The following is a 15,204-nucleotide window of genomic DNA, read 5'->3' on the forward strand; positions in this document are numbered from 1 at the left end:
TGTTATTAAGAAGAAAAGTCACGTCAGTTGCCAAGTCAACACCAAATTCTTCAGTGAGCCAGAACACCATTGTTTTGAGTAGTGAGATTTCTCAAAACTACCTTCTGGTTGGCCAGGGAGGGGTAAACACAGATTTGACTCCTGAACATGTTGAACAGAGGTAATAACAACAGATAATGCTGGAAACACTCAGCAGGACAGGCAGCATCGAGGAGAGGGAAACAGAGTCAACGTTTCAAGTCGGGGACCCTTCATCAGAACCGGAAAAGGTTAGAGAAGAGAGATTTTTAAGCAGGTGCGGGGAGGAAAGAACAAAGGGAAGGTCTGTGATAGGATGGAAGGCAGGAGAGATTGACTGACAAAAGGGATGATGGTGTAAGGCAAAAGGAGAGGTAATGGGACAAGTTAAGAAACAAAAGATGACTCTAGATGAGGTGTGAATGATGATGGCAGCATCATTAACAGCTGCCATGTGAGGAAACAAGAGAAAAAATATAAAGAAATACAGGGGTCGAGGTTATAGTCTGAAATTGTTGAACTTGATCTTAAGTCCAGAAAGCTATAAAGTGCCTAATAGAAAGATGAGCTGTTCCTCGAGCTTACGTTGAGCTTCGTTGGAACAGTGTATGAGGCCGAGGACGGAGAGATCAGTGTGGGAGTCGAGGGTAGAATTAAAGTGACAGGCGACCAGAAGCTCGGGGTCACGCTTGCGGACTGAACGGAGGTGTTCCGCAAAGTGGTCACCCAACCTACGTTTGGTCTCCCCAATGCCGAGGAGACCGCATTGTGAGCAGTGAATACAGTATATTAAATTGTAAGAAGTACAAGTAAATCGCTGTTTCACCTGGAAGGAGTGTTTGGGGCCCTGGACGGTGGTAAGGGAGGAGGTAAAAGGGCAGGTGTTGCATCTTCGATGCTTGCATGGGAAGGTGCCAGGCGAAGGGGAAGGGGTGACTGAGGAGTGGACCAGGGTGTCGCGGAGGGGGAGGGGAAGATGTGCTTGGTGGTGGGATCACGCTGGAGGTGGCGGAAATTGTGCAGGATGATCCGTTGAATGTGGAGGCTGGTGGGGTGAAAGGTGAGGACAAGGCGAACCCTATCGTGGTTCTGGGAGGGAGGGGAATGGGTGAGAGCAGAACATAAGAAATAGGAGCAGGAGTAGGCCAATCGGCCCCTCGAGCCTGCTCCGCCATTCAATAAGATCATGGCTGATCTGATCCTAACCGCCAATCTACTATCACAGAACCATCTCCTGAATCTTACAGAATTAGACTCACGAAATAGGAGCAGGATCAGGCTACACGGCCCCTGGGCTCACTCCGCTACCCACAGGGCCATGACCGATCCGAACCTAGACTCATGTCCAAATTCCTGCCCACTCCCCATAACCCTTTATTCCCTTTACTTCTAGGAAACTGTCTATTTCTGTTTTAAATTTATGTAATGATGTAGCTTCTACAGCTTTTTGGGGCAGCATATCCCATGGACCTACCACCCTCTGAGTGAAGTAGTTCCTCCTCATCTCAGTTTTGAAAGAGCAGCCCCTTATTCTAAGACTATGCCCCCTAGTTCTAGTTTCACCCATCATCGGGAACATCCTCCCTGCATCCACCCGATCCAACCTCTTCACAATCTTATATGTTTCAATAAGATCGCCTCTCATTCTTCTGAACGCCAATGAGTAGAGTCCCAATCTACTCAACCTCTCCTCATATGTCCATCCCCTCATCCCCGGGATTAACCGAGTGAACCTTCTTTGTACTGACTCGAGAGCAAGTATGTCTTTTCTTAAGTATGGACACCAAAACTGTATGCAGTATTCCAGGTGCGGTCTCACCAATACCTTGTACAACTGAAGCAATACCTCCCTATTTTTATATTCTATCCCCCTAGCAATGAAAGCCAACATTCCATTGGCCTTCTTAATCACTTGCTGCACCTGCATACTAACCTTTTGAGTTTCGTGCACCAGGACCCCCAGATCCCTTTGTACTTCAGTACTTTCCAGTTTCTTGCCATTAAGATAATAACTTGCTCTACGATTTTTCCTGCCAAAGTGCATAACCTCCAAAGTCCAAAGATGTGCGGGTTAGGTTGATTGTCCATGATAAAAAAATTGGCCTTTAGTGTTAGGGGGGATTAAATACGTGGGGTTACGGGGATAGGGCTTGTGTGGGATGGCTGTTGGTGTAGGGACTGGGTGCTAGGGTTTGGATGATCAGCCATGATCTCGTTGAATGGCGGAGCAGGCTCGAAGGGCCGAATGGCCTACTCCTGCTCCTATCTTCTATGTTTCTATGTTTCTCACACTTTCCAGTATTGTATTCCATCTGCCAAATCTCTGCCCACTTACTTAGCCTGTCTATGTCCCCTTGCAGGTTTTTTATGTCCTCCTCACTCGCTACTTTCCCTCCCATCTTAGTATCATCTGCAAACTTTGATATGTTACACTCGGTTCCCTCCTCCAAATCATTAATATAGATTGTAAAGAGTTGGGGACCCAGCACTGACCCCTGTGGAACACCACTAGTTACTGATTGCTAGTCCGAGAATGAACCATTTATCCCAACTCTCTGCCTTCTGTTAGATAGCCAATCCTCTATCCATGCCAGAATATTACCCCCAATCCCATGATTTTTTATCTTAAGCAATAATCTTTCATGTGGCACCTTGTCAAATGCCTTTTGGAAGTCTAAATGCACTACGTCCACTGGTTCCCCTTTATCCACCCTATATGTTACTTCCTCAAAGAACTCCAGCAAATTTGTCAAACATGACTTCCCCTTCATAAAACCATGCTGACTTTGTCCTATTAAATTATGATTATCCAAATGTCCTGTTACTGTCTCCTTAATAATGGACTCCAAAATTTTACCTACCACAGATGTTAGGCTAACCGGTCTATAGTTTCCAGCCTTCTGTCTACTGCCCTTTTTAAATAAGGGCGTTACATTAGCAGTTTTCCAGTCTGCCGGGACCTTTGCTGAGTCATGGGAGTTTTGGAAAATTATTACCAATGCATCCACAATCCCTACCGCCACTTCCCTCAAGACCCTAGGATGTAAGCCATCAGGTCCAGGTGATTTATCCGCCTTGAGTCCCATTACTTTACCGAGTACCACTTCCTTAGTGATTTTGATCATGTTTAGCTCCTCCCCCCCTATAGCCCCGTTTGTCCAGTGTTGGGATATTCTTAGTGTCTTCTACTGTAAAGACTGATACAAAATATTCATTCAGTGTTTTTGCCATCTCCATATTTCCCACTATTAATTTCCCGGTCTCATCCTCTAAGGGACCAACATTTACTTTAGCCACCCTTTTTCTTTTTATATAACTATAAAAACTCTTACTATGTTTTTATATTTTTTGCTAATTTACTTTCATAATCTATCTTCCCTTTCTTAATCAATCTTTTTGTTATTTTTTGCTGTCTTTTAAAGTTTTCCCAATCCTCTATCCTCCCACTAGATTTGGCTACCTTATATGCCCTTGTTTTTAGTCGAATACTATCCTTAATTTCTTTACTTAGCCACGGATGGCTGTCTTTTCTTTTACACCCTTTTCTTCTCAGTGGAGTATATTTTTTTTGGAAGTTGTAAAATAACTCCTTAAATGTACACCACTGATCATGTATCGTCTTACCCTTTAATCTACTTTCCCAATCCACTCTACTCAATTCCGCTCTCATACCTTCACAGTCTCCTTTATTCAAGCTTAGCACGCTTGTTTGAGATCCAACCTTCTCACCCTCTAATTGAATATGGAATTCAACCATGTTATGGTCACTCATTCCAAGGGGATCCTTTACTAGGACATTTTTAATTAATCCTGTCTCGTTACACAGGACCAGATCTAAGGTTGCTTGCCCCCTGGTCGGTTCAGTTACATACTGCTCAAGAAACCCATCCCTAATACACTCAATGAACTCATCCTCAAGGCAGCCCTGCCCAATTTGATTTGTCCAATTAATATGATAGTTAAAATCCCCCATAATTATAGATGCTCCCTTATTACAAGCCTCAACTATTTCCTGATTGATACTCCATCCAACAGAGTTGCCACTGTTCGGAGGCCTATAGACTACGCCCACTAGTGTTTTTTTCCCCTTATTATTCCTTACCTCCACCCAAACTGTTTCATTATCCTGATCTTTTGACCCAATATCATTTCTCTGTATTACAGTGATTCCTTCCTTTATTAACATAGCCACCCCACCTCCCCTTCCTTCCTGCCTGTCCTTCCTGACCGTTAAATAACCTGGTATGTTTAATTCCCAGTGCGGGAAATGGAACCGACACGGTCGAGGGCCATGTCAACCACGGTAGAGGGGTATCCTCGGTTGAGGAAAAAGGAAGACATACCGAAAGCACTAGCATGGAAGGTGGCATCGTCAGAACAGATGCGGCGGAGACGGAGAAACTGGGAGAATGGAATAGAGTCCTTACAGGAAGCGGGGTGGGAGGATGTGTAATCCAGGTAGCTGTGGGAGTCAGTGGGCTTATACTCCCACTCTGATCTCTCCTTCCTTGGACTCTGACACTGTTCAAATGAAGCTCAACGTAAGCTCGAGGAACAGCACCTCATCTTTCTATTCGGCACTTTACAGCCTTCTGGACTTGAGATCGAGTTCAACAATTTCAGACTATAACCTCGACCCCTGTATTTCTTTATATTTATTTCTCTTGTTCTCTCACATGGCAGCTGTTAATGATGCTGCCATCCTCATTCACACCTCATCTAGAGTCATCTTTTGTTTTTTAACTTGTCCCATTACCTCTCCTTTTGCCTTGCACCATCATCCCTTTTGTCAGTCAATCTCTCCTGCCTTCCATCCTATCACAGACCTTCCCTTTGTTCTTTCCTCCCCGCACCTGCTTAAAAATCTCTCTTCTCTAACCTTTTCCGGTTCTGACGAAGGGTCCCCGACTCGATACGTTGACTCTGTTTCTCTCTCCTCGATGCTGCCTGACCGGCTGAGTATTTCCAGCATTTTCTGTTGTTATTTCAGATTTCCAGCATCCGCAGTATTTTGCTATTGTATTAATGTTGAACAGGGGTGTGTGCTCTCCCTTTCAGCTGCAGAGCTGTCAGGCTAAGCAGGCAAAGAAAGGTGATAATATACAGAAAAAGGGAGGAAATGTACCCAAAATGTTTCCATGAAAACAAAAAATCTAGCTTCTGATAAAAGTATTACATGAATCAGACTATATTTAATTTATCAGAACATTTACCAGAAGATAGCTTGAACAAAATAAAATACAAGAATGTTAAATTGTGATAATACTTTTACTGGAACACACTGCAAACAACCCTCCATCATGAAAATAGATTTCAACTGTCTTTGTGGCCTAATGTGTAAAGGCAAACCTAAACCTTTCAGATCAGGTTTGATTCTCAGTCTGTGCTCAGTTAGGTGGTTTCAGCTGAGGCAGCAGTGGCAGGGGTGAGAGGTTGCTGCAGTTGGACCCCTGGGCAAGGGAGGAGAAAGAAATCATCCAAAGTTCTTGCTTTTGATTGGTGCCCAGTGACCCCAGCTAGAAAGTTGCCCCTGTGTGGACAACAGGTGTGAGTATGTTCGGGCTCAGTTACGATGTACTCCACAGTCAAATAGCCTGCTAACATTATCCGGGCTCACACATGGAAAATGGTCGCTTGGATAAAGTGCTGGAGGGCAGCTGGTGTTCCTGGAGTCATCACTAGCAGGCCCCACACCTTTCAGAATAGGGAGAAAATTGAATAAAAATAATAAAAGTAAAATTAAAGCTTATCTGTAATATATATACAAAAGCAAAATACTGCAGATGCTGGAAATCTGAAATAAAAACAGAAAATGCTGGAAATATTCTGCAGGTCAGGCAGCATCTGTAGAGAGAGAAATAGAGTTAATGTTTCAGGTCGATGACCCTTCGTCTAATATATATTGGTTAAAGAAAGTGAAAATAAAGGTTGGTTTGAAGTATGTTTGACTCAATGAGTGATGCAACACAAATGAAAATCTTTAGCCTCATGACAGCAATTATCTTTATGCATGTGTTCTTCACAAAGAACAAAGGACATTGACATGAATCAGTCATTCATGAAAGAAAGACCTATGAAATAATACTGAGCGGCCTACGGGTGGCGCTGTCCAGGGAGAGTATAAATACTCGGGCACGGGCCCAGCTTGCGCAGGACATTCTTAACAGGAACTAGTGAAGGACATAACTAGACCTCCATGTTGTAAAACAGTTGATTAAAGCTTTGTTTAACGCTTAGACCAAGTGCCTAGTAGTTTTCTTACGTCAGACATGATTCAAAGATGTAGGTTATAGCCTCAGTGCACACGCATTAGGGATGATATTTGTTAATTAGATGGAAAATCCTTCAGGCAACCTACATCAAGTCTGGCTGCAAAAGAACACAACGCGTTTCCTAGGTCACAAATGGCTTTCATGAACAATATCACTGCGTAGAAAGCTCCAAAAGTAGCCTATCAGTTATTAATCTTTATTTATATCACTATTATTTTAATCGCTGGAATCCTTTGTGAGACACAATTGTTTCTACAAATACTGTTCAAGTGAAAACAAGTGAAATAAATGAAATATGATTTCTGAAGTAAGTGAGCCGTAGCTTTTAACTCTCTCTAGTCTGGGACTATTTTTCTAGAATTAGGTTTCAGCAGATCAGATCAATAGCTATCACTGCACTTTCATGACCATGTTTTCAACTTTGAGTTCCACAGGCCTGTACAAATGTAATGGGATTTCACTGGAGGGCTTGTGATGTTTGTGGTTTCTTGAGATTGTTAATCACAATACTAACATCCTTTTACCTAGCAAAAATGTGCAGTTTTTAACCTGCAAAGATACGACTGTTCTGGAAACCAATTATCTGTTATCTATACAGCCATGGCCACAGAACCACAGACGTTTACAATGCAGGAGGCTATTTGGTCCATTGTCTTTGCATTGGCTCTTTGCTAGAGCAATCCAAAACTATCCCACTGCATAATTCTCTCTCTATAGCCTTATATCTTCAAATTCTTCTTCTTCTTCGGCAGTCCCTCGGAACCGAGGATGACTTGCTTCCACATTAAAAATGAGTTCTCAGGTGACTGATGAGTCCAGTGCGGGACCTACAGTCTCTGTCACAGGTGGGGCAGATGGTGGTTGAAGGGGTGGGTGGGTGGGGTGCTTGGGTTGACGTGCGCTCCTTGTGCTGCCTGCGCTTGGCTTCCGCTTGCTCCCGGCGAAGAGACTCGAGGAGTTCGGCGCCTTCCCGGATGCTTCTCCTCCACTTTGTGCGGTCTTGGGCCAGGGATTCCCAGGTGTCGATGGGGATGTTACGCTTTTTCAAGGAGGCTTCGAGGGTGTCCTTGAGGCGTTTCCTCTGCCCACCTGGGGCTCTCTTGCCGTGCCGGAACTCCGAGTAGAGTGCTTGTTTTGGGAGTCTTGTATTGGGCATGCGGACAATGTGACCCGGCCATCGGAGCTGATTGAGCGTGGTCAAAGCTTCGATGCTGGGGATGTTGGCCTGAGCAAGAACACTGACGTTGGTGCGCCTATCCTGCCAATGGATTGGCAGCATCTTGCGGAGGCAGCGTTGGTCGTACCTCTCCAGTGCTTTGAGGTGCCTGCTGTACATGGTCCATGTCTCTGAGGCATACAGCAGGGCGGGTATCAGTGCTGCTCTGTAGGCCATGAGCTTAGTGCCGGGTTTGAGGTCCTGGTCTACAAACACTCTCTTCCTCAGGCGACCGAAGGCTGCACTGGCATACTGAAGGCGGTGTTGGACTTCGTCGTCGACGTCTGCCCTTGTTGACAGTAGGCTCCCGAGGTATGGAAAGTGGTGCACGTTGTCCAAGGCCTTGTCGTGGATTTTGATAATCGGGGGGCAGTACTGTGTGGCGGGGCTGGTTGGTAGAGGACCTTTGTCTTACAGATGTTTAGTGTAAGGCCCATGCTCTCGTATGCTTCGGTGAAGGTGTTGACACCTCATCTTCAAATATGCATCAAATAACTATTCCTTAAAAGTTGCAATGGTGTCTGCCTCAACCACTGCTCCAACATGCGTCTGTGTAAATCTTTTTTCCAACCTCTTTTCTCATTCTCTTCATGATAATTTTAAATTGACTTTCCCTTGTCTCCAACTCCTCAACCAGAGGAAATAACCTTTCCCTATTCAATCTGTCAAAACCTTTCATCATTTTTAAAGCCTCTATTAAATCACCTCTTAACCTTCTCCATAGTTTCCCATCTCTGGTATCATCCTGGTGAATCTATGCTGAACGTTCTCTATGGCTTTAAAGTCCTTTTTGTAATAAGGTGCCTAAAACTGCACATAGTACTCTAACTGTGGCCTAAATAATGCTTTGTATAAATTGATCAGTACTTCTTTACTTTTGTATTTTCTGGCCCTATTTATAAAACCCAAAATTTTATTGATTTTTTTAATGGTTTTATTTGCTTGCCTAGAGAAAAGCTTAGGGCTAGAAATTGGGGACCTTAGCGCCTCTGGGGGGGCGCAAACGACTAAATTCAGCGGGAGTTTAGCAGCGGTGGTAAATGATAGCGCCTTTCTCCACTGCGCAGGCGATGATGACGTCACCACTGTGCGCAGCGCCCTGTATTCGTCCCACCTGAAAAGTTGGCCCGTGCCCCCTGAATCTACGCCGGGTGATGACTGCGACCGATTCAGGGGGCGGGAACGCAATGGCAGGAGGCTTGCGGGGCGGTAAGTAAAGGGGAGGTGGCGGACGGGGAAAAAAAATTGTTCGACTGCCCGTTGCATTTTTGAACGCAGGGCCCGTACCGCGATCTGGCAGCCCGGCATCCCTCTTGTGTCACACCACTCCCCGGTGGTCCAGGTAGCACCCCGCAGAGTTGTGGGCTTGGGACCTCCCCTTTAATGTGGGGAAGAGCCCGTCCATGTGGCAGCGCTAGTTGGCCCGGTGCGTAGCGCTGCACAAGGCATCGCCCCGATATTCGTTGTTAGCGCTCTAAGAACGAAGTGGAGCGCTTGAATTAGCGCTCCACCTGCCTCTTGGGATGCTAAAAATTAATTTCGTGGTCGCCGGCGCTAATTAGCGGCAGGTGCTAAAGTTAGCGCCGAGGCAATGTTAGCGTCCCAAAATGGTCGATACCAAATTTTTCCCCCTTATTGTTTATCAGGCATGCCTTATACTCTCAATCAGTACTGTTAGTAGTAGATTACCTTAAGAATAGTGATGTTCCAAGTAAAGCTCTCAACAGCTTTATGCAGTTTTCTTCCTTTAAGGCCTTCTTTAACTCCAATATTGTGCAGATTTTCATGGCACTCCATAGCTGAAAGCAAAAAATATTTGTTATTCTTAAGCACAGCACATGGGCATGAGTTACTGGATAACATGAAACAATTGAGTTGAGCTGTTCAGTCATGCTGCGCAACCAGATTCATTCGTAAGAAAGCAAGAAATGAGAACAGGCCATTTGGTCCTTAAGTCTGATCCTTGCATATACCATGTACAATCCAACGACGGTACTTCACCTACTTAATCTCCTGAAGGAAAGCTCTGTACAGACACTCCCTGATTACCAAAGTTAAACAAAACTCCAGAGTATACATCCACCCCCACACCTCCACTATTCATACTGGCTTGCTGCTCTCCACAGCCAACACCCATCCAAAACCCAACCACAGCAGTACAGGAGCCATTGTGTACTCTGTAGTAGATCACCGCTCAGTCCATACCTATCCCTAATCCTTTTCTTAACTAAGTAAGTGTCAGGATGACTCAGTAGTAGCACTCTCTCCTTTGAGTCAGAAGGTTAGGGGTAAAAGCCCACTTCAGCATTCGAGCACAGGATCTAGGCTGATAGTTTAGTGTAGTACTGAGGAAGTGTTGCATTGTTGGAGCTTCTGATGTTCATATGAGATGCAGAATTTCAATGAAAATCAATGTTTCTTTAGAAGCAGGATATTTAAGACAAAGGGCTAGAAATTGGGTACCTTAGCGCCTCCTGAGGACGCGAATGACTTTTCGCCCGGGTGCGGCGCCGCTAACGACTCCCGCTAAATTCAGCGGTGGTAATTGGTAGCGCCCCGCTCCGCAGACAATGACGACGTCATCACCATGTGCAGCGCCCCATTTTCGCCCCGCCTGCGCTTTCTGAATCTGCGCCAGGCGATGACAGTGACCGATTCAGGGGGCAGGAACTGAGCAGCAGGAGGCTCGCGGGACGCTAAGTAAAGGGGAGGTGGCGGGTGGGGAAAAAAAAATCGCCCGACTCACTTGTCGCAGCCCGTTGCGTCTTTGAACGCGGGGTCCGTGCCACGATCAGGCAGCCCGGCACTCCTCTTGTGTGCCGGGTTGCTGGCAGGACACCCTGCTCTCCGCTGGTCCAGGTAGGGCCCCACAGAGTTGTGGGCTTGGGCCCTCCCCTTTAATGAGGGGAAGAGCCCTTCCATGTGGCAGCGCTACGTGGCCCAGTGCGTATCGCTGCAGAATGCACCGTCCCGTTATTCGGGGATAGCGCTCTAAGAAGGAAGTGGAGCGCTTGAATTAGCACTCGGCCTCCCTCTTGGGGTGCCAAAAGCTGAAGTTAGCGATTGCCGGCGCTATTTTTCACCGGGCGCTAAATGTTGTTCCTCCTGTCTTTTCTCACGATTCAGACCTCTGACACTAAGGGTTGGATTTTATGAATGGAGGTGAGTTGGAGGCGGGACTGCTGCTTGTCGTGTCAATGTCCCGCCTCCATCCTCGCCTGACCAACCAGAGGGATTTTCCCCTGATTGACCTTGTTAAGCCCGCCCTGCGGGCTCAGCAGGCCAATTAGGGAGGAAGTCACTGACAGAGCACGTCAACGCCAGACGTGCTATCTGTCAAGACTTCTTGAAAGAAGAAATGTCAGTGTTTGACAGCTCTGTGAAGCTGTCAAACACTGACATTCTCTGTAGTTTGATGAGATCTTGTGTTCAGGACTCATCAAACCTTTCAACTTTGTAAATTTCACATGGCTGTTGATTCGGAGGATCCAACAGCCAGTCTGTGAAATTGACAAGGAGGATGTAGGAAGAAAACAAGGTAAGTGAACATTTTTTTAAACTTATCACTCACCTTACATACTTACCACTCCACACTTGCATCCATCACTCACCTCTACATCTTACTTCCAGGTGCCTCTGACCGCCGCAGACCTCCTTCACGTCTCCTCTAACCTGGCAGGGTTCTCCGAGGTCGGGAAGCCTTTACCTGTGAAGGTAAAATGGCACTAATCCTATTTTTCTGCCTGTTAACTACCTGTTAACAGGCAGTTAAAAGGATTAAATGCCTTTCCCGCCTCCATGAGACGGTACCCGAAGCAGCACATTTTCCCGCCTCCTGGCAAAAGGGTACGGAGTCGGGATGGGGGCGGATTTGCCATCCACCCCCACTTTCTCCTAATTTACCATCTGTCCCGCCTCCATGCCCGCCTCCTCTGAGCTTGGAAAATCCAGCCCTATGTATCAGCCTTATGGCTCTTTCTGCACTCCTTTCAGTGCTTGAATGTCTCCCTTCTGTCTCAGAACTGGACACAGTATTCAAGAGCACTGTACAGTTTGATCATGACTTCCTTGGACTTGTATTATACTGTTTTGGCTATATAGTTTCACCACCTGTGACAGGAAGGAGCTGTACCACTGGAACAGGCTCCAGCTGAACCAGAGTGGGACCAGTGTCCTAGCGGAACGGATAAATAGAGCTGTCGATAGGACTTTAAACTAGTAAGATGGGAGGAGGGATCTGCTGAAAATAAAGTAAGTCTGAAGATAAAAGAAATAGAGAATAAAGGTCAGACCAAGGAAAGCAACAAGGGTGACATGAATGGTCAGCGAACAAATACAGAAGTATAAAAGGACTGTTAAAAATAAGAGGAACAACTATTGAAGAGGAATTATACTGTTTGTACAGCAATGTGCACAGCCTCCAAAATAAAATAGGGGAACTGAAGACAATAATCCATAGTGAGGAATCAGATGTAGTAGGAATAACTGAATCATGGCTACATAAATAATAGGACTAGCAACTAAATATTGCAGGTTATAACATAATCAGAAAGGATAGGGAAGTTAAGGGAGGTGGGGTAGCTGTACTAATTTGAGATAACATGATGGCAGTAGAAAAAAGGGACATAACTAACAGAAGATTAGTAACAGAATCCATATGGATTGAAATAAAAGATAAGGGATCGATCACACTAATAAGGGTATACTACACACCACCTAATAGTGGAAAGGAAGTGGACGAAGAAATATGTAAGCAAATATACGAAAGGTGTAAAGGACATAGAATAATAATCATGGGAGATTTTAACTACCCCCAAATAAACTGGTAAGAAGAGGTAGTGAAAGGGGTGCAGGGAGTGGGGTTTTTACAATGTGTCCAGGACTCCTTTCTTACCCAGTATGTAAAAAACCCAGCGAGAGAGGGAGCACTGCTGATCGAATAGTAGGAAATGAACCACAACAGTTAAGAGAAGTAAGCGGAGGGGAACATCTAGGCAATAGTGATCACAGCATAATAAAGTTTAAGATAAAGATTGAGAAGGACATAAGTAGGCCAAAGACCAAAGTAATAAATGGGAAAGAGCTGATTTTAAGGGGATGGGAATGGAACTAGGAAAAATAAACTGGAACAATGTACTGACAAACAAAAGAAAACTACAGGCCAGTCAGTTTAACCTCGGTAGTGGGGAAGCTTTTAGAAAAGATAATCAGGGACAAAATTAACAATTACTTGGACAAGTGTGGATTAATTAAGGGAAGCCAGCACAGATTTGTTAAAGGCAAACAGAAAGTGCTAAAAATACTCAGGTCAGGCAGCATTTGTAGAGAGAGAAACATGGTTAATTTTCAGGTCGATGACCCTTCGTCAGAACTGGAAAAAGTTGGGAGGTGGAACAGATTTTTAAGCAAGTGTAGGGGCAGGGAAAGGGGGGAAGGGAGGAAAGAACAAAAGGGAAGGTCAGTGATAGGATGGAAGGTAGGAGAGATTAAGAGACAAAAGGGATGATGGTGCAAGGCAAAAGGAGATGGTAATGGGACAAGTTAAGAAACAAAAGATGTCTCTAGATGAAGTGTAAATGGCAATGGCAGAATGATCGACAGCTGCCATGTGAGAGAGAAAAAAAAATGAAAAAAGAGATAGGGGCAGAGGTTATGGTCTGAAATTGTTGAACTCGATGTTGAGTCCAGAAGGCTGTAAAATGCCTAATCGAAAGATGAGGTGCTGTTCCTCAAGCTTACGTGAGCTTCATTGGAACAGTGTAAGAGGTCGAGGACAGAGTGGGAGTGGAGCGGAGAATTAAAGTGACAGGCGACCGGAAGCTCGGGGTCACCCTTACGGACTGAACGGAGGTGTTCCGCAAAGCGGTCACCCAATCTACGTTTTGTCTCCCCAATGTAGAGGAGAACACATCGTGAGCAGCGAATACAGTATACTAAATTGTAAGAAGTACAAGTAAATCGCTGTTTCACCTGGTAGGAGTGTTTGGGGCCCTGGACAGTGGGAATGGAGGAGGTAAAAGGGCATGTGAAGGTGCCGGGCGAAGGGGAAGGGGTGTTGGGATTGATAGAGGAATGGACCAGGGTGTCGCGGAGGGAGCGGTCCCTTCGGAATGCTGAAAGGGGAGGGGAAGATGTGTTTGGTGGTGGGATCACGCTGGAGGTGGCGGAAATGCGGAGGATGATCCGTTGAATGTGGAGGCTGGTGGGGTGAAAGGTGAGGACAAGGGGAACCCTATCGTGGTTCCGGGAGGGAGGGGAAGTGGTGAGAGCAGAAGTGCGGGAAAAAAATGGACACGGTCAAGGGCCGTGTCAACCACAGTAGAGGGGTATCCTTGGTTGAGAAAAAAGGAAGACATGTCGGAAGCACTAGTATGCAAGGTAGCATCGTCAGAGCAGATGCGGCGGAGATGGAGAAACTGGGGGAATGGAATAGAATCCTTACAGGAAGTGGGGTTGGAGGAAGTGTAGTCCAGGTAGCTGTGGGAGTCAGTGGGCTTATAGTGAATGTTTGTCAATAGCCTATCCCCAGAGATGGAGACAGAGAAGCTGAGGAAGGGAAGGGAAGGGAAGAGTTGGAGGTGGACCATGTGAAGGTGAGGGAAGGGTGGAAATTGGAAGCAAAGTGAATGAAATTTTCTAGTCCAGGGCGAGAGCAGGAAACGGCACTGATACAGTTATCAATGTAGCTGAAAGAGGTGAGGGAGGGGACCCGAGTAGGACTGGAACAAAAAAGGTTCCATATATCCCACGAAAAGGCAGGCATAGCTAGGGCCCATGCAGGTTCCCATAACAACACCTTTAATTTGGAGGAAGTGAGTGCAGTCAAAGGAGAAGTTGTTCAACGTGAGAACAAGTTCAACAGGCGAAGGAGGGTGGTGGTGGAAGGGGACTGGTTGGGCCTCTGTTCAAGGAAGAAGCGGAGCGCCCTCAGGCCATCCTGGTGGGGGATGGAGGTGTAGAGGGATTGGACGTCCATAGTGAAAAGGAGACAGTTGGGGCCAGGAAACTGGAAACTGTTAAAGTGGCAGAGGGCGTCAGAAGAGTCGCGGATGTAAGTGGGAAGAGACTGGACAAGGGCAGAAAAAAGAGTTGAGATAGGAAGAGATAAGTTCTGTGGGGCAAGAACAGGCTGAAACAATGGGCAGGATTTTCATTGAGCCGTGGAGTTGGGATTGGAGGCGTGTGAGGGGTTAAAATCGCAAAAACTGGCGCGCGGGACCCCCCTTCCGCCTGGTTCCTGACTCCGAGCAATTTTAACTCAGGCGTGTCTGATGGTCCCGATTCCATCCCTCCCCCAACAGGCGGGACTGGTCGTTAAGGCCCTTAACAAGCACTAAATGTCCTCTGTAATCCTATTTTAAAACACCCTTGCGATTTTAACCCCTTTCCCACGTGAAACACGCTTGGTGGGAAACACGACGGTGAAACCTGGCGGGAGCACTATTGGATTGCTATCAACTGCAGGTCAACCATTAAAGAGGAGATTTGATCAGCCATCATTTGCAGGTGGCAGGGCTTAGTGGTCTCAGGTCTGGGGCAACTTTTAGAAGGCTTAACCACACCTGTGGAAGGTTGGAGCCTGACACCCATCTCCAATGTGACCTCCTGGGAAACCCCTCTCGCCACCTTCACTGAGCACTTCCTCAACTGAGGCATGTACCAGAAGCATGGGAGCCATCTATTTCCTTCCCGTCTGGG

General features: G+C 46.1%; 1 protein-coding gene across 1 annotated transcript in view; it reads right to left on the minus strand.

The window, feature by feature from the left end:
* plcl2 (phospholipase C like 2) overlaps positions 1-15,204 on the minus strand; it is a 410,033-nt gene that overhangs the window by 10,369 nt on the left and 384,460 nt on the right. The window contains exon 5 of the mRNA XM_085988018.1: positions 9,196-9,305. Coding sequence (XP_085844144.1) covers positions 9,196-9,305 — 110 coding nt within the window. The remainder of the gene's footprint in view (positions 1-9,195; positions 9,306-15,204) is intronic.

The sequence above is a fragment of the Somniosus microcephalus genome, chromosome 5, assembly GCF_052327205.1.
Source record: "Somniosus microcephalus isolate GS21.2 chromosome 5, FLI_Smic_1.0, whole genome shotgun sequence".
NCBI lineage: Eukaryota > Metazoa > Chordata > Chondrichthyes > Squaliformes > Somniosidae > Somniosus > Somniosus microcephalus.